Below are 23,568 nucleotides of genomic sequence, written 5' to 3'. Positions count from 1 at the left end.
CATTTATAAATAATCTCTGTTGCGTATTCACGTGAAACTGGACACACCATACCCAGAATACTGTCAAAACGCTAAATATAGCTCATTAGATCAGTGCTTCATTCTCTCATTAGATCAGTGCTGCAGCAGACACTGCAGAAACATCTACGCTATAAACGTTTGAGTGAATGAGAAAGTCAGCATGGATTTTTGAAGGACCATGTGACACTGAAGACTAGAGTAATGATGCTGAAAATTCAGCTTTGCCATCACAGGAATAAATTACATTTTAAAATATATGGGAAAAAAAAGGAGTTTTGTATTTTAGATCAAATAAATGCAGCCTTTGTGTGCTTAAACATGAAAAAAAAAAAAAATCATACAGCCCCTAAACTTCTGAATGATAGTATAAAGCTTAAAAAACAGTTAAACAGCTAAAATTGTGTTCTTTCTTCAGGTAAAGGTCAGTTTTTAAAGGGGTGATTCATTGCGATTTCACTTTTTTAACTTTAGTTAGTGTGTAACGTTGCTGCTTGAGCATAAACAGTATCGGTAACACTTTACAATAAGGTTCATTAGTTAAACATTACCTCATGCATTAACTAACATGAACTAACCATGAGTAATACATTTGTTACTGTATTTACTAATCTTTGTTAATGTTACTGAAAACACAGTTGTTCATTGTTTGTTCAAGTTAGTTCACAGTGCATTAACTAATGTTAACAAGATTTTAATAATGTATTAGTAAATGCTGAAATTAACAGTAACAAAGATTAATAAATGCAGTTCATTATTAATTCATGTTAACTAATGTTAACTAATGAACCTTATTGTAATGTGTTACCCAGTATCTGCAAAGTTACAGCGCTGAAAGTTCAATGCAAACAGAGATATTGTCTTTTAAAGTTATGGCAGTTTAATGCCTACAATTATGACCGGTTTGGACTACAATGAGCTTCTTCCCGGGTTGGTGACATCATAAACCCTGCGATTAACATAAACCCTGCCCACGGGAACAAAGTGGGCGAGGCCATGATGCGCGGCATTATGGAAGCGGAAGAGTTGACGAAACCAGATGCGTGCGACACGGCACGTCAAAAGATAACAGAACCCATTATAATCAGTGGATGCAGCGTGGAAGACACTTTAAAACTTTAAAAGCAGAAGATGCTGTTTATGCAAGTATTGTAAGTAAACATACAAATTGTAAGTACTGTAACGCCAACAAACACTAACAAACTTCTATGTTCAAAGACAAACAGTTGTTCATGCTATAAATTAAACGATACCTTTACAAAAATGCTACTACTCAGTCACGTATTCGGCTGCAGTAAAGCTTTAATCAGGATAAAAATGTAACGTTATATTCATCATTACTGCTATCTGGGTCTGATTCGGGCTCAATTTGATATGGCAATATAGACGCTAATCTGAGCACATTGCGTCTTTCAGAGGGAGTGGTATCATAGAATCAGGATGTCAAACCGGCCGTTCAAATGACAATGGAGACAGCGGTGTAAAAATTTTTTTTTTTAAAAAACGCAGCATTATGACATGTTAAACTGCGCCCCATAAACACAATCAAGCCTAGAAAAAAACAAACAGTGAACTACCCCTTTTAAGCAAAAAACCCAATCTGCACACAGATTTGTGCCTACTACCTGAGGTCTGCTGCATGAAGTCGGTTTCAGTTCCTACCCAGGTGAGTTTGAGATTGGTTTGAGCAAACTAGTGGTGTTCATTACCATGGTAACGTATGCTACATGGTTAACCTGCTCCAGAGCAGGCTTTAGTCTGGGTTAGAGAACCAAAACTGAGCAAAGTAACAAATCTGAAGCAAGAAAGCCATTATTTAGCAAGTATATCTTACTCCAATTTAAAGCAGTTTATACTGCTACAATTTTAGAGACAAAATTTTGCTGCAAATTATTTATTATATTTATATGATATGAATTAGAATTATGTATAAATATGTAAAAATAATAGATCAAACCCTGAGTTGACAGAGAATGTTTATACAGAGCGTTTTGAGGCTGCTGAACCTGATCTAAACCAAGCTGGATTTGTGTGGTTTTGTAACTCTAAACCCACCCTGAAACTCAGAGGTTGTTCAACTAGCTTCATGCAACAGCACTCCGATTGCTCTAAATGTAAGCACCTTTGCTGGCTTAATCAATGTACACATCTGCACCACTTGATGTTAAAAATAGATTTTTTTTGTTTTGAAAGGCTTTTAAAATTAGCTATTTCTTCTCAAAATTAAAAATAGCTAGTTTTTAACGTTACCAGTGTTTTGTTGTACAAGTAAACTCATTTAATGACAATCATTTTGATGAAGATTTTTTAGAATCTTTGACAGTGAGCAGTGAGCACACAATGGTCTTTATTAGCAATGCATTCTGGGATTGATTGCAGAGGAAACTCACCTGACAGGAAGGCAAACTGTTTCCTGAGGTCTGGGCTGATGTCTGCAGCACACAGAGGACTGCTCTCCTGCTGCATAATCTCATCTGCATGAGAAATAAGAGATTCAGTTAGTCCAGAGCAAAAAAAAAAAAAAAAAAAAAAAAAGATAAATAAATAAATATTTTAATATTTTAAATATTATATATATATATATATATATTGTTGTTACTTTACTTTAAAGTGCCCCTATTTTGCCTTTTGGGATATTACCTTTCATTGTGGTGTGCAATATAGTTGTTTGTGAATGTAAAAGGTCTGAAAAGTTTCAAAGATCAAAGTTCACGATAAATGGAGTTATTGTCTCCCAAAAGAAAGAACTGATTCTGAACTGCACAAGTTCCCGCACAAACCTATGTAGGTTTGTAACAAATTTGCATAATGCCAGTCTATGGTCTTCATTGGCTACCTGTGAACAATGTCAACTTTGACCCTCAAACAGTGTAGTTGAGGCCTGGAACCGTTTGGTCTGTGACATCAACATGTCGAGAAGATGCTGTTTTCTGCTCCGTGAAAGCAAATCCACTTTGAATGCACTTTCAAAGGATGAGGCTCGACTTGATACGATATAGACGTCATAGTTACTGTTCATATCACAAGCACTGAGGAACCCCTGGAGCTGAAATTCAAATATGGGCTGTGTTCAAAATTGCCCCCTTTACCCTCATTCACTATTCCCTAAATTATTCCACTAATATAGTTCACTTGAGGGAGTGAATAAAAACAAGTGAGTGAATTCTGATTGCGCCCGAAGGGCTGCGGCTTTTGCTTTGTTTGTGCTTGCTGTTTAATAATTATTTGAAACTTAGCAAACTGGCAGCTTCAGTAGTAATGAAAAGATTTATCTTTAACTCTGTCATGGAAACTATGTATAATCCTTAATTAGACAATTTAATAATCAATTAAAAACTCAAAAGACGCATGAAAAGGAGAGGAGGAGTTTAGAGAGACTGAATCCTTGATCAAACAGTTACTTAGATACTGTGACAAAAAAGGTGTTGCTACAACGTATATTATTTTGAAATTTAAGTGATTTTGACCTTGGATGTGTGTAAACCTATTGTAGGAGTCTTTAAAATGGGAAAGTAGGGGCACTTTAAAATGGAAAAATATTACTTTTTTAAAAGACTAATTTATCCTAACACCACCACACAATATCATATAGACACAAGAATCTGACTTCACATTCTTAATGCGCATGTGTGTTGTAGTGAAGATGGCATGCTCATCTGAATTTGAGAAGAGCAGCTGTATGTTTGGATAGAAGAGCGGTTGGATGGAAAGATGGAAGAGCAACTGGATGAACAGATTGATGGAGAAGAGAAGGTGAAAACAGAGGAAAAGAGTATTTTTATGTGCATCAGGAGATGATGGATTACTATAAGCAGCTTTTGAGAGTCTTGAGCCACTGCGGGGTGCGTGTGAGTCACTGCGTCGCATCTCTCTCAGGCTCAGACTCTAAGAGTTTAGATTGGATATGTTCTCATGCTTCAGGTTAGAATCTGAACACACATGTCGGTATGAATAAAGGTGAATTCAGGCCTGTGGACAGATGAATCCAAAACAAACCAAGACAACATGATCCATCCTGACAAACCATTGGCACAGAGCCTATCAGCAAGGATAAAGTCATTGGACATAAGTCGGAAACACACCCACACACATTTTCATCTGTCTTTCCTGCTGTTAGAGGTGCTTGGGACCTTAAGGAATCTCTGTTAAGGATCTTGAACTCAGCATATGGGTATGCAAGTAGGTCACAGATAAACAGGACTGTAAGTGGGCTTACTGATTTCATCATTAATTCTCTTTCCATTAGTCTTGCTGCAGAGGCTTTACAGCAACTCATTGAATAGTTTATGATGTACAAATGTTAGAATGTTCACTCAAGACAAACATAGATAACATCCCTGTGTCCAGCCACCAACAGCAGACCACATCCATCTGTGCAAAAGACCATTTGAGTCGTCAACACATTACAACGCACGTTGTAAGAAACAGATAGGATGGTTTTTGCTGCTTTAAATTAGCAACAAGTGCAGTATTAACAGTTGTATGTGTCTGTGCAGTTGATCAGAGTCCAAAATTAACTTTTTGCTAATTGAGACAATTTACATGCAATAAATGTCTAACTGGCCCAGAAACTGTAAAGTGAATAAAATAAAAATAAATAATAAAATAAATAAACAATGAAATAAAAACAATAAAACAAACAATAAAAAAAAGGAAAAAAAAAAAAAAAAAAAAAAGTATTTATCAGACGATCTGCAAAACCAGCATCAAACTGGGCCTTGTTTATAAAGCCCGAACTGGGCTCTGGGGTGTGTTTCTCAAAGCAAACTATGGTCGCAAGTACCAATAGAGTTCAATGGGACTTATGACCATGGTTCAACAACGATGCTTACGGGAAACGCACCCCTGGTCGACATGTGCGTGCACGCCTTCCGGGAGAAGTGCTCTTACAAGGAATTCCGACCATAATGACACACAGACCCATACTCGAGTCCAATGTTTATTGGGGATTTGGAAGAGTATTTTTCGCACAGAAAATCTCCGTCATTCATCCAACTCGTGTTTTGAAACTTTGGCCACGTTTAGCATGAGAATCCAACTCTTCAATCAATCCCATTTTTACTCAAATGTAAAGATGTGCTCTACCCATCAACAAACAAGTGTTTGACACATCTTCACTGTGATTTATATTATGTTACCGTTGATTATGCTGTGAGATATTATACCATATTGTCTGCAAAAAAACAGCACAGCCTTCACATCATCTGATAAAGTGGCATGTTAATCTAATCTCCTCACACAGGAAATGCCCTTGTTTGGAAGCTGTGGAGTACGTTAGAGAAGCCACCAGGAGAAGATAACGCCTCTTTGAAGCCTGAAGGACGTTGACGTAAAACACATTACAGAAAAACACTCCAGCTATTCACCCTGTTATTAACTTTCTGTAAAGTTCAATGACATTGAGAAATGCTGAACCTTCATTTAAAGAACAGGCACAAAGTCGTCATTTGTTGGACCATACAAGTACAGTCCCTTGAACTTCAAAGTTCAGCCCCCTCAGTGTCAATAACATACTCTACTCAAACTGAACTAGACATCTCCCCTTCCTTTCCCACCGCTCCCCTCCCAGATGTCACTGATCACAGGTGAGCACCTGTTCTAACCATTTCCAACACCTCAGTCACTACAGCCATGATGAGCAATGGACAGATGCTTGAGGATAAAGAGAGAGCTGTCAATCCTTAATTGGATCAACCCTGGTAACACAGACGGGGCTCAGGCTTAAAAACAGTAACTGTAGTTGGCGAAAGTCTGTCTTGTTGCACAGATCGCAGACCACATTCAGATTTAGTTGTTTACAGGGATTGCTGGTCTCAGATCAGCCACAGTCGAGTGACTTTAGAGACAGCTGCCACAGCCCAGGTTAAAACTAGGCTAGAGAGGTTAAAGGGTTTGTTTAAAAAAAAAGAAAATTCTGTCATTTATTAATCACCCTCGAGTCGTTCCACATCCGTAAGACCTTCGTTCATCTTTGGAAAACAAATTAGGGTCTTTTTGTTGAAGTCTGAGAGCTTTCTGATCCCTCCATAGAGATCCAACGCAACTACCAGTCCAAGGTCCAGAAAGGTAGTAAAGATCATTAAAGTACTCCATGAGACTCCAGTGGTTTAACCTCAATTTTATGAAGCGACATGAGTGATTTGTGCAAAAAACAAACAAACAAAAACAATAAACAATTTACCACTTTATTTACAAAATAATATTATCCAAGGCGTGTTCACGCAATGCCAGCTCTCGCATGAACAACACGCATGCGTCGTGATGCTCTAGTGAACGCACTCTTCAGATCAATATTATTGTAAGTAAAGTGGTAAATTATGTTTTTTTTGCGCAAACAAAGCACTCGCATCACTTCATAAAATTGAGGTTAAACCACTGGAGTCACATGGGGTACTTTAATGATGTCATTCCTACCTTTCTGGACCTTGAAAGTGTTAGTTACATTGGATCTCTATGAAGGAACAGAAAGCTCTCAGACTTCAAAAAGATCTTAATTTGTGTTTCGAAGATGAACGGGTTTGGAACAACATGAGGGTGAACATTTTTGGGTGAACTAACCCTTTAAGAGATGTTTCTGGCACTGAAAGATTGGCACAGTTGAGCAGAAAAGAAGTCATGACCAACAAAGATAACAATAGGGGCTTTTGCACTGGGTAATTATAGAAACTCAGGAACTAGCCAACAGGTTTATTGTAATTCTCGGTCCCCCGAGAACTAAATGTTCCCCTAGGGACATTTTCCTGGTGGCATTCGCACTGCCATTAAGAAATAATGAAGTAACGTAAGCCGACCAACAGCGACGTCATTCAAGCACGGCATTCAACAACGTCGAAAAATGGAGCACGGAGGATGCCGGTAAAGAAATGCTTGGACTTCTGCGTCAGTCCATCCATCACCGTTGGAGTGGAGTTAGTTCCTGGAGCAAGCATATGTAAACTTTGTTACACAGATTTTAAAAAATGGTGGGTGCTGATGTTTCGTATGGCATGCATTCAGACAATCACTGTACACTTGCGTCACTAGTAGTTCCTATTGTGCTGGGTTAGACCCTACTCTGAAGTAGGAGCTGATTTAAAAAAAAAAAAGTTCCTATAAAAAAAAAAAAAAAGTTCCTATAATTAAAATCATTCCCAGTTCCTGATAACACCGATAGTTATAGCAACTATGAAAACGTTGCCAAAGCCCCTAATGTTTTGCTTTTCTTGTTGCCATCCATACTCATGAAGTTCATCTCATATATTCATCACTTGTTGCTTCAGGCTATACGGGTTCATTCTACAGGTTGTGTAAGATCACAAAGACAAAATCTGATGGAAGAGAACTTATAAAAATAGATTTGCTTAAAAAACAAACAAACAAACAAACAGGCCGAGGGAATTTATGTCCAAGTACTCCATGACAAGTTCCTCTGTGTTCCAAATTGGATTGTATTCCAAACACTATTATACATTTAAGCAATTAGGTATGAGAGGCTGTTACATTGTGAATTTAGTCACGGCTACAGGGCACATGACATAGAGACAGAGGAATGCCAGCAACTCCTTCATCTGCACAACAAAGCAATACATCATACATTACACATTGTATTACATACATTTTAACAGTTTTAAAGCAGTTTTAAATATATTTTAAGGAAGGAATAACTTTAATTTCAAGGAAGTCTATAACAATACTAAAGGACCAATCAGAACACAGGACAATATTATAAATTATACAGTACTCTTGAGAATTTTCAGATTTTGAAGAAGAAATATTAAATATATGCGTCAATTTCTGAATTATAATGTCAAAACAGTCTATACGACAAAAAGAACTTCTAATTAAGAAGTCAGTTTGTGATTTTATCCTCAATCCAATCACCGGATGCAGTGTCTCATTTACATTTATCCCATCGCTCCTGTTAAACAATGGTAGTCCGTTGAGATAGAGGGGGACGCGTTCAGTCTTGTCACTGTCGACTCAGATAGGCTCATGAGAAAGAAGCTTGAGCAAAGTCCAACGTTTCATTCACCATCTCATCTCTTGGTGTTTAATCAACAAAGCTATGGCACAGAGCCTCCGCGCTCAATACAAAACATCCTCTCACACATCCGCAAAACCAAAGCAGCAATAACAGGGCTATAGAAACGTCCCGGGGCCCTGCATGGTCGCCAAGAACGCCAACCCCACATTGACAAAGCGTTTCAATGTCGGAGCGCGGGGCGCTGGGATTCACAAGAACCGGGGGAAGGGCAGACGCTCTCATTTTAATGCCATTCAACGGATAGACGAGTATTCTTTACAAAGCCTTACATATTTAATGCCACTCCGATGGGTTGAGCCGTGACCGCTACCTCAATGTGATTGAAGATCTGGGTTTGGACTGTAACCTAAAAGATCCCAGTTATAAAACACTCATATTCATCTCAGGAAACTGATAGTTTTAACTCTGTGAAATAGCTGACAAAAGTAGAACCACAGAATGCCTAATTAATGACAAGCTTTGTGTTTTAATACAAAATAAACATTTATTTAAACACCAGAAAGGCAGTTAGATAAAATACTGTCTGACCCTCAGAACTCCACTGTCAACAGATTAACATACACCAACGGGAGGCAACAATCCTAAATAAGTAAATAAAAGTGTCCAGTAACACTGACAGTAACTTTACAAGGTGGCAGTGCCAGAGACAAACTTTTGGAATACAAAATTTGGTAACCAAGAAGATTTTAAAACAGCTTTGCCTCATATTTACCATTAATCTCATTGAATAACCATCAACAAGATAACATCTCTAGTTGAATTCCCCCCAAAAAGTCTATCAGAACTCTGTTTATTTTTTTCATTTCTGCAATTTATACCGAAGTACAAACTGCAACTGCCAGACGTTAGTCCATGCCAGGGTCAGAAATTAACTTTTCCATTAAGGAGCCCCTTGCAATTGATTTACAGTGGCATTTTATGATTACCTGTGTTGTCTTTTATGTCAAATACTTAAATTTATCCAATTACTTAAATCAATCAGAATAGTATATAGACTGTTACCAATACATTTTATCATTAACAAAAGCCATCTTTACATTGCAAAGGTGCAACAGAAGCTGCATCTGAAATAGCATAAATGTTTATTTACACAGACTGTTTAATATTATTCAAATTATAAAATGAACAGGAACTCATTACAGGGTCATTATTGTCAATTAATGCACTTGATATTGTAATGATGATTATTAATCTTGATTAAAAGAAAAAAAATGTTTGGGGAAACTGAACATCTTTGGCTACACAGACAAAACTATTAAGAAGCATTTATGAATTATTTTAATGTTTTTAATACATTAGAAAATGAAGACTTCACATAATACTAAATTATATCAAATGGAATAAACTGTATACAGAGTGAGCAGAGAACGGGACAGACTGTGAAGCTGTCCATAACTTGGGGTCTAGCGAGAGTTTAAGCACTCTCACAAACACTCCCATTAAAATCTCGGAAGCTGACTACACTGCGACATGAATCTATTCTATTGAATCTGCACTTTTTTTCTGCACATCTAAATTTGCAGAATTTGCGAATTTCAGTCAAAGAACACGTGCACTGAAAAAAAAAAAAAACTGTTTCAGCGATGACTAATCTGAAGGCTTCTGATTGGCCATCACATTCATAAGCTCAACAGAAACGTGCGTGATTGGTTATAATGCTCAATGCTGCAAAACGAAATCTGATGGATCAAATGAATGTTAAGTATTGTAGTTTGTTTAACCAATATTATCACTTAAACATATATTATATAAATATTTTGAAACAAATTTCCATGACTTTTCCAAAACTTTTCCAGGCCTGGAAATTGCTACTTTATAATTCAATGACTTTTCCAGTTTTTCATGACCGTACAAACCCTGTAATAATAAAAAATTAATAAAACAATAATTTAATTTGATATGATGGTGTAAAATGAAAAAGTAATGCCTTAATTTACTTTTTTTTTTTTAAAAAGCGTAATGTTACACGTGGCACTGGTCTAAAATCCTGATGCCTAATATTATAGTCTTTCAAATTCTTCTCTACTGCGTAAAATTCAATTTGCAATTGTGAGCCTCTAGATCTCACCTCTCTTGGAACTCTGTTTCCTGGTGCAAGAGAACAAGGACAGCATGTTTTCCGTGTGTCTGTGGTTGTTTCCACTCTCTGCATTATTTACAGGAGAGTGTTGGGTACAGTGGCTTAAAAACCTCAGTATAACACTAACAGCTCAGATGGAAAAACAAGACAGACACATACGCACTTAATGTTAACATGCAAGGAAAACATCCTCTTTGTTCTTCATGTCTGTGCAAGTAGCTGAGGTTAAACACATATTGCAGTTTTTGTTAAAGACCTCTTTGGCTGTGTCTTGTCCGAGCCTGTCTGAACTATAAAGAAACCAGCCCAGGTTAAAACACACAGGAGTGCAATACAGAAACCATTACTGCCAGCTACACTAGACAGTGAAGGCCAGGTAATACAGCAAAGAGAGGGTTGTACACGCAGGTTTGTTTTTGTGAATTGTGGGGACATTCCATAGGCGTAATGGTTTTTATACTGTACAAACTGTATTTTCTATCCCACTACACTACCCCTACCCCCAAACCTACCCATCACAGGAAACTGTGCACATTTTTACTTTCTCAAAAAAAACTCATTCTGTATGATTTGTAAGCCATTTGAAAAATGGGGACATGGGGTAATGTCCTCAAGTCACCCTCTCCTTGTAATACCTATGTCACACCCATGTCATTTTACAAATTTGTGTCATGATGTGTCACAAAAAAGGCGCACACACACACACACACACCCACACACACACAAACACACAGTCAGAATGACGATATCTTTCACATGAGAATCACACCCATATCTCATTGTGATTTCCATAATAACTATATGTTCTATGTGCTCTAAACAATGCAAAGCTCATTGAATACATTACAGTGGCTACTGGATAATATACAATGAATGTTCCAGAACAACAGTTAACATACTGAACAACATTACATGATATTATTCACTTAAAGGAGTAGTTCATCCATGGTCTATATCATCTTTGTCATTCCAAACTTTTAGATAGAACTTTCTTTATTCTGTGGAACACAGAAAATGCATTTTGAAAAGAAGAAATCAGTGTTTCCTTTGTCCAAATATGGTCAGTGTGGTCCAGTGCTGTTTTTGACCCCAAGCACTTTCATTATGATCGGAGAGAAACACTCTTCAAAATATATTCTGTTGTGCTCCACAGAATAAAGTAAGTCATTTAGAATGACATGACGGTTAATGTTTATTTTTGGGTGAACTATCCCTTTGATATAATTAAATCAGACTCTGGGATCAAACATCAATTTAACCATATAAAGTATAATGCTTTATACAATACAAAATGTTTCACTACAGCTTTACAGAAACAAACAGGAAAATAATTTTCTTGCAAAATTAATCAATTACACTATGAAATGACTTCAATTTCAGCTTCTCTACAGAAGACAATTGTCGTTATTCAGCTCAGTTTAGTTCAACGTTGATGCAATTAGTTCAATAACAGTTTCAATGTTACAAAGTTTTTCTATTATGAAACAATTTCAATTTACAATTCAGATATAAAGCAGCTCTACAGAGGACATCAGTGTCATTAAACCACAGAAGTGCCATTAGTACACACATACACGGATTGCATCTCTGATCTTCACCATGCAAAATCAGCTCAGTTATTTCACAACATACACAAACAACTTAACGAATGATGTCCCAAATAGCTCATTAGCAGTGCACATGGTTGAGTGTCATGGGGGTGCTGTAACTGTGTGTGTGTGTTTAAAGATGTACAGTATGCAGACATGTGGTCTGACTCCAGCTGCATGGACAAATGTGAACAGTGCCATATTAATAATACCATCACACCAACTGCTCACAAAAGGGCAGCTGTGTGTGTGCTGCCAGAATAGACATGTGATATGTGTGTTCAAGACAGCAGACAGAAGAATTCATGTATTAACATTTGGCATTATAGCTGCACTTTACAGAGTCTCCATCTGCCAGGCTGGAAGTATAAGAATCAGAAAACACACACACACACACACACGCGCATCCCCCCCACACCAACAACAAATGGGCAACAAGTGGGTCAAATATTCTACATTCCAGTGGCAATTCCTTTAACAGTGTAATTGAATGTATATCAGATCGTTGTGATTCAAAATGAACAAAAATAAAATGTGGTCACAAAAGATTCTGTCTGTAAAAGAGTCATTTTTAGTCAGCATTTATATACAAATGGTGATCAGAGTATACTATAAATGCAGATTGTTACTGATTACGGGGTATGACTTTACAATTTTCTATTTTCTCTCTCTTTTTGGACCTGGACCCAGCAAAACCACTGTAGTTGGCCACACTTAAAACAACCACACTAGACATACATAGACAGATGGTTACTAAATAATCATAGTGAGTAAAATTATCATGACAAACCCTGTGCAGTCAACCACAAATGTAAGAAAATATAACAGGCTGCAAACATGTAAAAATCAGATTTCAGACATGTTTGCAAGCATTACTATTATAGTTGCTCATTCTAATAGCCCTACTGTAAGTACATTACCATTCTAAAGTTGTTTAATAATTAATATTGCTCAAAAGTGACAGTTAGAGACTTTTCAACTTTGAATCCATCAAAAAATCCTGAACAACAACAAAAAAGGATCTCAGACAGTTGCCACAAAATAATTAAACCGCACAACTGTTTTCAACATTGGTGATCACAATAAACATTTTTCTTGAGCAGCAAATAAGCATATTAGAACGCAGAATGTGATTTCATGTTCCTGGATCTACATTCCAAACAACCAATCAGATTTGAGGGACAAGTTTACAGTTTATGTCAAGTTTAGGCTTACAACCAGTGTTTGGCGATTCTACATCAGTGGTATTCATCTACCATTTCCCTCTGATATTAGGGATAAGTTATGGATAGGGTTAGGTTTAGGGATAGGATTACATTTTCGGACAGGAATGTTGTTCCAGGGTCAACAAAATATGTTGACCCAGGAATGTGTCTAACTCAGCAAAAACAAGACATGCTATTAGAATGATTTCTGAAGGATCATGTGAATGAATGAATGAATGAATGAATGAATGAATGAATGAGGCATTTATATAGCGCTTTCCTACTTACAACTGTACAACCAAAGCGCTTTACAATCATATCAGGGGTCTCTCCTCATCCACCACCAGTGTGCAGCATCCACTTGGATGATGTGACACTGAAGACTGGAGAAATTATGCTGAAATTGCAGTCATCACAGGAATACATTACATTTTAAAACATTAACAAAGAAAACAGTTATTTTAATTTGTAACAATATTCCATCTTAAGAGACTTTCATATTTATTTATTTATTTATTTTTTATTTACCAACCCCACACTTTTGAATGGTAGTGTATTACTTTGGTGTGCAACCCGTCCCATCCATTCGAGTAACCGATTTCTCAAATTGTGGGAATTGTTAGAAAAACAGGCGCTGTTATGTAGAAAGCAATTTGTCACCTGGTGGATTATAAAAAATATGTATTGAAGGAGAGACCTGTGCCATATTTAGGTACCAGGGTGTGCTCTTTTGATTTAGGGAGTAGTCATCCACCCAGAACACCCTGCACAGCAATATGCTAAAACCCTTTCACCTTAGCAACTGCATAGGAATGCCCTGGCATCCATCCACAACACCCTGGCATTGTGACGACAAGTTTTGCATCCAGAAAATGTAAAACTAGTTAAAATCACGAAAGAACACATAATAACATACACTGGATCAAATACACACTCCCTCGAAAGAACAGAAATGTGCTAGTTACTCAAACATAATAGAGACAAGTCACACCCCACATATTTTTAATGGCAAACCGACAGTGTGTTCTTGGACGCCACCCTATAAATGGTAAAAAATACACCCTGCAGCACTCAGGTATCTGTGTTCGGGTTTGACATTTCCCTCATTAAAGCTGCTCTCAGTTTCTTCAGCATCATAAGAGAAAAACTCATATTTCAACATCTGATTCAGCATCTAACATGACTTGATATGTCACAACATTTCCATTCACGCTAAACTAAACTCACTTGACAGTGTCTTATATAACCTCAGGTCATAGTTAAACTGACAACACACCAGTCTAGATTCAATAAGCAAATATCTTCTGATGTGCCATTACTTGCATACACAGTGAAATTTTGTCTATGATGAGCATTCATAGCAAACCACGATCACCACTGTGCGTATTGACAGGCTTGAAGCAAAGCTTTGAATGTGAACACTTCTGGTGCCAGTCCAAGTGGGTTCTGAAAGCTGGCATAAACCCAGACTGTTGCTAAAAGTCGCTCAAATGGTCAGAGCCAATGAGCACGGGTGAAACTGTTACAAACCGTTGACCAACAAACAATACGCTTCTCACGATCTGAGAGCAAAGAAGGGGGGGGGGGGGGGTTACGTTCAAATTCAGGGTGGCAATTTAACTTGCAAGTCAATGAATTGTGGAAAAGTTTAACATATAACTTTCAGATCAAGGCACTGTATAAAAATAAAACAAGAACAGAATGATAAATATAAATTTACTCAATAGAAAACTGTTGTTTTGAATTGTAATGTTCACCATTTTACTGTTTTCTGTATTTTTGATCAAATAAAGGCAGCCTTGCAGGGATGTTTTAACCCAAAAGGTTACTAAACTCCCTCTTAAAGTTCATTTCTTGACCATACTGAAATAAATTAACCACAAACATAAAAAGCAAGCCCGAAAACAAAAGAGCACTTCACACAGGACACGTCTGACCTGCTTCAATATATTACTCCATTTCTACTTATAAAATAGTTCAGTCCCCTACCTGTCAACACTTTCAGTTGCAGCCATAGTCTGGTAATGTCCTGGCAGAGCAGGGACACTCGGTTGAGTTCCATCCTGCTCAGAGTGCACCTTTCCTGGTCACCCTCCTGTCTCAGGTGCCTCTATCTCTGGGGCTTCATCCTCCTGCAGGACTCACGTAAGCAGTTGGGCATTACCGAGGCTAAACTGTCCGTCAACGCACTTCACATATCCTCATCTCCCAACACACACGGACAGGCAGACACACGAACTTCACCGGCATCAGGTTACACCCCTCACTGCTCTGCCACACACACACACACACAATGTGCAGGTGGAAGCAACAGACGGTGGAGTTAAAGGGAGGAAAAGCCCCAAGGCAACGGCTAAAACAAACCAGAATGCAATTCTGTAGTGATCTCTGTGTGTGTGTGTGGGGAGAGGATAAGCTCTTACATACGCACACACTCTCTAATCGTCCTGCAGCTAACAGGTTTGAGGGAGAGAGGGAGAAAGAGGGATGGGGGTATGAGAGCAGTTTTCTCTGTTACTCTGTGGATTAATAATAGACAGCCAATCAAAATACTAGGGCTGGACTGAGGGGCGGAGCACACAAATCACAGCTGTCTACATTACTCTATGGACATCTATGATGATACTCTGCTCTATTAAAGTGAATGAGAGAGAAAGTTACTATATTGTACATACAATATGTTTATTATTACAGTAACTGGCATATTTAGTCAGCTTTACTTTATCCCTTTTAATATTGTATTGTACTCTTTTTTGTCTAATATAATTATTTTATTTGTTGTATTTTGCTTGTTTACTTAATTTGCACTATTGTTATTTGGTTACACTTAATTATACGGTTCATTAGTTATAAGTTAACTACATTAGTTAACGAACTAATAATGAACTGCACTTCTACAGCATTTATTAATCTTTGTTAATTTCAATATTTACTAATACATTATTAAAATCTTGTTAACATTAGTTAATGCACTGTGAACTAACATGAACAAACAATGAACAACGGTATTTTCATTAACTAATGTTAACAAAGATTAACAAACACTATAACAAATGTATTGCTCATGGTTAGTTCATGTTAGTTAATACATTAACGAATGTTAACAAATTAACCTTATTGTAAAGTGTTACCTGTTATTTTACTCTTATTTTAAATACTGTGTTTGCCATCCATGCCAGTAAGACACAAAGAAAGGATATTATTATAGTAATAAAACTGAAATAGAAAATTACTACATGAAAGTTCATTATTAGAATTATTGCAGTAGCTAGTCCTATTTTTCACTTTGAATTTACCCCTTTTAATAGTTTTTAAATAGTAAACTTTTAGTTCATTATTACAATTCAACATGAACCCTTTTTATTTTTTTTTATGTTAATTAACGTTATCTTGTCATTTATCAAAAATGTTACCATAATATATTGGTAACATTTTACAATATGGTCGCATTAGTTAACATTTGTTAATGCATTAACTAACATTAACTTTAAATGAGCAATGCATTTGATATAATATTTATTAATATTTGTTAACATTAGTTAAAGGGTTAGTTCACCCAAAAATTAAAATTACCCAATGATTTACTCACCCTCAAGCCATCCTAGGTGTATATGACTATCTTCTTTCAGACGTACACAGTTGGAGTTATATTATAAAATATCCTTGCTCTTCCAGGCTTTATAATGGTAGTGAACGATGCTCACAATTTTGAAGTCCAAAAAAGTGCATCCATTCATCATCAAAATAATCCGTAAAGCGATATATAATATATATATATATATATATATATATATATATATATATATATATATATATATATATATATATATATATATATATATATCGTAAGCTTAGATGCCTTTCGTGGTCCAAACAAATAGGGCTGGGCAACAAACTCAAGCTCTTCTCTTATTTCGAAATCATCCAACATTTCTCTTAAAAATTTCTTGTTTTAAAGTTTGTGATCAGTGTTTTGTTTTTTCTCTGTCCTCTGAGCTTCTGCATTCATCATTACTTCATGTGTCAGGTCAGGGGTTACTCACGCTGCAAACTGATGCGTACAGCCGGAAGCTAGTTAAGCTTCCAACAAAGTTTTAAATATGGGTTTTTGTAAGAAAAATATCCATCGCTTTTCTTCAGAACGCATTTATTAAAGGGTTAGTTCACCCAAAAATGAAAATTATGTTATTAATGACTCACCCTCATGTCGTTCCACACCCATAAGACCTCCGTTCATCTTCGGAACACAGTTTAAGATATTTTAGATATATTCCGAGAGCTTTCTGTCCCTCCTTTGGAAGTGTATGTACGGTATACTGTCCATGTCCAGAAAGGTAATAAAAACATCATCAAAGTAGTCCATGTGACATCAGTGGGTTAGTTAGAATTTTTTGAAGCATCGAAAATACATTTTGGTCCAAAAAGTAACAAAAACTACGACTTTATTCAGCATTGTATTCTCTTCCGGGTCTGTTGTCAATCCGGGTTCACGACTCCGCAGTGACGCTGTTGATGTGTTATCCGCTGCGCCCTAGCGAGACGCACTCCGTATTCAAGCTATTCTACATTGTTTGTATTTTGGTATTGCTATATTTTTTAAAATGGTGAGTAAGTGTGCATGTCGCGGATGTCCTAATCGCCAAAAACAACGACGTAAAAGTGCAACGCCGACAGATGAAAGGATTCAATGGAAAGGATTCCGGAAGAGAATACAATGCTGAATAAAGTCGTAGTTTTTGTTATTTTTGGACCAAAATGTATTTTCGATGCTTCAAAAACTTCTAACTAACCCACTGATGTCACATGGACTACTTTGATGATGTTTTTATTACCTTTCTGGACATGGACAGTATCCCATACATACACTTCCAATGGAGGGACAGAAAGCTCTCGGACTAAATCTAAAATATCTTAAACTGTGTTCTGAAGATGAACGGAGGTCTTACGGGTTTGGAACGACATGAGGGTGAGTCATTAATGACATAATTTTCATTTTTGGGTGAACTAACCCTTTAACCACCTGGAGCTGTGTGGATTACTTTTATGATGGATGGATGCACTTTTTTGTGCTACAAAATCTCACACCCCTTCACTACCATTATAAAGCTTGGAAGAGCCAGGATGTTTTATAATATAACTCTGATTGTGTTCATCTGAAGAAAGAAAGTCATATACACCTACTGTATAGGATGGCTTGAGAGTGAGTCATGGGATAAATTTTCTTTTTTAGGTAAACTATTCCTTTAACACAAATACAGCTGTTCATTGCTAGTTCATGTTAACTCAGGTCCATTACATATTTTTAACAGATACAATTGATTTTAATAATTCATGTTTATTACTTTATGTTAACTCATGTTAACAAAAAGAACCTTATTGTAAAGTGTTACCACTCAAATATTTGTTCCATTTGTTTTTTTTGTTGTTTGTTTTGTTTTTTATTTTACTCTGCACTGTGTTCTCATATACGGAACTGCAGGGGTGCCTCAATCACAGTTCAACATCTTTTATATGAGAAACCTTATAGTGTCAGGGAAATCAGCAAGCAATCCATAAGAGCACATTGAATGGCCCTGTAAGTCTGTATTCACAAATAGCCTGGGAAAGAGAGAGACAGACACACACACACACGACCACCTGTTTGTGGCTGGAGTTTGTGCAGAGAGAGTCCACTGCTGTGAATTAAACAGCTCTATAGTTCTGCAAAGCCTTTGATGGATCTCAAAATGCTTCAGCGAGAGAGAGCGAGAGAGAGAGAGAGAGCGAGAGAGAGAGAGAGAGAAAGAAAGAAAGAGAGAGAGAGCGCACAAGCGTTCAATGGAAACAAAATAGATTTAGACACATCAAAATGAGCTTTTTATACTGCAGAACAATAGCAAAGACTGGCAATATTAGAAAAGTAAAGCTTCATTAAATATATTCTCCATTGTGTGTTTTTTGTACTCTATTCTTAGAGCATTGCGTTTATTTACACGACAACACCGTGTCATGCATTTTAATGCGCTACACGTTATTTTCAGACAATATCACAGATAAGTTTACAGAAAGGTGTATCTGGGTCGGTGCTGTCCAGGAAAGTATACTTTCACTGTGATCTTTGTGATATGCAATCTTCATCTCAAGGCTCTCTCATTGCCTGAAGGTCATAGGCCGCAAACAACAGGAGGACTTTAAAATGCAGGTCAAGTTCTAGACACTCTTGCTGGAAATCCCCTGGCTCTCTCCTCTTAGATCTTGTGTCCGTCTATATATACCCACTCCACGCTCGTCTGAGACACTCACACACTACAGATTATTTAAGAAAGGCTGGCCTTCACTTTTAGAAAGACAAACACAATGTCCCTTTCTGTGCCTTATCAGTAACACTATGCCAGTGAGCTAGATCCTCTGGGCTCCAGTGCAAATAACAGCAAATCTACTTAGATACAGCAAAGTTAAATAACCGAGTATAAAATAATTGTAATGATTTAGGCTGGAAATAAAAAGGCATTGTTTTTTTTGTTTGTTTGTTTTTTTTTCAAAACAAAAATCAAACCGTTTAAAAAAACTAATAAAAATTACAAAAGCGCAAAACATTACTAAAAATTAAACAACTTAAAATGAAAACTGATAACATAATCTGCAACTAAACTGAAATTGAACTGATGAGCGAAACCGCAAATCTGATGTCTTATCTACAGTAGGGATGCTCACATTGACCGTTTAACCGTTAACCGAAAGTAAGAATTTTAACCGATTAATACTATCAGTTTAACGTTTTTTTTTTGTTGTTTTTTTGCTGCATGGTTAAAGAAAAATATGCTATATATACATATATGCTTATTTGTTAACTCGCGGGGCGTTTCACACGTGCCAGACATATTTCGCTAAGCAACAAGCAAAATGAAGTGAGCGAAAAGAAGTACTGACCATTTCGATAGAAAGGGTCAGGCGAGCTGTTGGCACGGGGGACAGGAGGACCCCCGCAGTTTTGATAAGGGCTGCTTCAATCAGTCACAATATATCATCTTTTAGCTTAGGATTTTCACGTTTCTGTGAGCTTTCGTTCGTAAATAATTGTTATAAAACTAAATAAACCTGTTTTGTCGCAGATGTGAAGAAGAGGAAATGCGCTCTCGAACAGAGAAACACGCGATCTCCAAGCAATCGATCAAAGCGTGCTAACGTTTTAGGACAGGTCGATGGTATATAAATCGTGGCCGGACGTTAGCGTTTGTCAATCAAGCAAAACCGTCCATTCAGAAACCGAGAAATTTGACACTTTAAGGTAAGAAGCTGATCTCTCAGATTGACACGCGAGCTGGCTTGACTGAAGTTTTCGTGAGGATTTGTAGTTTATGGACTGTTGAGTTAAAAGAATTGATGGCATCTATAAAACAGATATCTAAAGCGAAACGAAAATTATTGCCTCGACCGGCGACACAGTGGGGAGGACGCACGAGAGGAGACCTGCGCGTTTAATTGGTATGTGTATAGCTACTGTAATACTGCATTTACAAAGCTTATCAGTGGCATGCACTTTGATCACGAAAATGAAAGTGCCTTTTGCGGTCGCATCGCGGTGCCCCCGCGTTCCCATGTCTCTCGATGTGAACCGTGAGCGCCAGTCCATTACCATTTAGGGCCATGGTATACTTCATTTCCCGCATTCCGCTCAGTCTCGTGCGCGAGCCTTTCAAAGAAACTCCTTTGCCCATGAGCGCGGAAAGACGCGTTCGGTATGCATACGTACACCGTCCGCGGTCATAACAATAACAATCCTTGAGGTAGGCCTGCTATTTTTATTTGACGGAAAAAATGTCTAAAATACCGGTTGTTCAAAGCTTCAGTGGATTCACCGTGTTTTTGTTTTGTCATCTTAATTTGTTAAACATGTAAGTGAAAAATATTTAGTGTAGGCCTATTTATTTTATGCCTTTTATTTAAATTATTTTTTTCTGTTGTCAGAAACGCTGCAGGTGCGTGACAATTTGATAATGTGAATCCAGGTTCTGTTGTTTATCTGTTCTATGCTGCTGTTTGCATGTTAAAATAAACCCGTGGAAGACACAGACACTCGTCAATTGTATTTTTTATTTAATGTCATAGCCTATATATGTCATATTATCATCATATAGGCTATACAATATTATAATCTTATCAGTTAACGGTTAATAATCAGATAACGAGCGCCGGTTGTCGGTCGAGAAATTTAACCGAAATGAGCATCCCTAATCTACAGTCTGCTGAACATACAGTCGGACGGCAGTAAAAATAGACTCAAGGCCTATTGATTCAGATAAATGCAGAGTATAGCACGACAGGATACATATGGCCGTCCTTCATAATTTACAGCACTGCAGCAGTTATGAGAAAAACAGGAGTCTTCGGTCAGACATCCTGTTTCTGGCAGACTCTGGTCTCTCTGAGCCATTCAGCAGAAAATGAAACATAGTTCATATGCTAAGATTAGATAGATGTGTAAATTACGTAACGTAATGTGTATCCAACAAATCCAGTGATCAGAACAGGGAGGGAAGCGTCTGACGATGCCTGACGTTATATTTGCCCTTGTAAAGGTGATCAGCCACTTTAATAAACAATAATCCTACATTATTTTACTGGAAAACAATTACAAGCTTCTATAAAACCAGCAGTTTCTTTTATAGCAAACATGAAGAACATGAAAGGGATTATAAAGTGCAAATTTCACTTTTTTAAAAAAAGAGGCATTTTAAATGGATAAAGTATGTTAAAAAAGCTCAACCTTTAACATACAGTCCCTTAAAACATACAGTTTTAAAATGATAGTATCTATATTGAAGTAAAATTCTGTATTCCATCCACATTCATGACATGATCAGTATTTTTTTAATTAATTATTATATGAGGACATGAATGCATGAACTTCATCTCCAGAGTCACTTCGTGAGCATTTTAGCGTTTCATTTGAGAAAATCTATCGTCATATCATAAACACACAAACTCGAAGGTCTTCACGGCAATCCAATCCAATCAAAATAAAAGTTCAGTTTAACTTGAAGTAATTGTGACAGAAATATATTACGTTCTATTGTACAGTAGAATTTAAATACATCTCAATTTAATTTATGATGAAGATGAAGAATATGCAGTTACTTTACATTTGTTTACTTTCTGTACCTTAAAACTGTTAAAGGGATAGTTCACCCAAAAATGAAAATTTGATGTTTATCTGCTTACCCCCAGCACATCCAAGATGTAGGTGATTTTGTTTCTTCAGTAGAACACAAATGATGATTTTTAACTCCAACTGTTTGCGTCTGTCAGTCAAATAATGCTAGTGGATGGGAACTTCTACTACAAGAGTAAATAAAACTTGCATAGACAAGTCCAAATTAAACCCTGCGGCTCGTGACGACACATTGATGTCCTAAGACACGAAACGATCGGTTTGTGCGATAAACCGAGCAGTATTTATATCATTTTTTAACTCTAATACACCACTATGTCCAACTGCATTCAGCATTTGCTTAGTGAGGTCTGATCGCGCTTTGACAATGGCAGTGATGTCTCGCACTCATTGAAGTATATGCGCGAGACATCACTGCCGTTGTCAGAGTGCGATCAGACCAAGCGAATCGAGTGATGAATGCAGTTGGACATAGTGGTGTATTAGAGGTAAAAAAATGATATAAATACTGTTCGGTTTCTCGCACAAACCGATCGTTTGTGTCTTAGGACATCAATGTGTCGTCACGATCCACAGGGTTTAATTTGGACTTGTCTAAGCAAGTTTTATTTACTCTTATTTATTGAGTTCCCATCCACTAGCATTATTTGACTGACAGACTGCAACGGTTGGAGTTAAAAATCATCATTTGTGTTCTACTGAAGAAACAAAGTCACCTACATCTTGGATGCCCTGGGGGTAAGCAGATAAACATCAAATTTTCATTTTTGGGTGAACTATCCCTTTAAACTTAGCTAAAACACTGTTTATTTCATATGTATCTTTGTTCTGTTGTGTTTATGTTGGCCTGCTGAATGTTAAATGAATCCAATCCATGTTCATTACAAATTATTTGATGATGCAGCAATAAACTAGCTAGTATAACTTAGTGTTTTGATCATGTTTTAAATCAGCATTATCTATTTTAATGACAAAAGTTAATGGCAAAAATAAGAGAGCAAGTGATAAATATCAGAATGGCCAATAACTGTTTGTTAAAATCGGTATCGGCCCCAAAAAATAATATCGGTTCATCCCTAATTTAATGTGTTAGTTTTAAACGTATTATTATTATTTATTATTGTTTATTATCGTCTATTATTATTATTATTATTGGTATTGGCATCATTGTTTATAATAAATATATTATTATTGTTGTTATTATAAAATTTTCTACATGTAACCTGATTTCTGACTCTTAGATCATTAGTTTTTATAGGTTGTGGTATTTCAGGTGCATGTGGGTTTAAGAACTTCTTTTCAAACAAACTCGTGTTTGTTTGAGTCACAAGGGAGGGATGAATTTTTACTGAGAACCACTTTTAGGAAAGCACATGATTCTTTGTATCTTACGAGGAAATTGTCTTTCATAATAGTTTTCCTGTAATTCTTGTATTACTGTAGAAATACAGGGACCCCCATAAATCCATAGCCAGATTTCTCAACTCCACCTGAAACTAAAG

The 23,568-nt window shown here is 36.8% G+C and overlaps 1 protein-coding gene across 12 annotated transcripts in view; it reads right to left on the bottom strand.

Moving 5' to 3' along the window:
• mcf2la (mcf.2 cell line derived transforming sequence-like a) overlaps nucleotides 1-23,568 on the bottom strand; it is an 87,733-nt gene that overhangs the window by 46,004 nt on the left and 18,161 nt on the right. For 10 of the 12 annotated variants that reach the window (XM_067402940.1, XM_067402945.1, XM_067402942.1 and 7 more), the window contains exon 2: nucleotides 2,409-2,492. In XM_067402940.1, coding sequence (XP_067259041.1) covers nucleotides 2,409-2,492 — 84 coding nt within the window. Of the gene's footprint in view, nucleotides 1-2,408; nucleotides 2,493-13,203; nucleotides 13,223-14,904; nucleotides 15,374-23,568 lie in introns of those variants that run through there. The other 2 variants (XM_067402941.1, XM_067402946.1) reach the window with 2 other exon arrangements.

The sequence above is a fragment of the Chanodichthys erythropterus genome, chromosome 12, assembly GCF_024489055.1.
Source record: "Chanodichthys erythropterus isolate Z2021 chromosome 12, ASM2448905v1, whole genome shotgun sequence".
Classification (NCBI taxonomy): Eukaryota; Metazoa; Chordata; class Actinopteri; order Cypriniformes; family Xenocyprididae; genus Chanodichthys; species Chanodichthys erythropterus.
The sequence above is the reverse complement of the archived record's forward strand: the minus strand, read 5'-3'. Positions and strand labels throughout refer to the sequence as shown.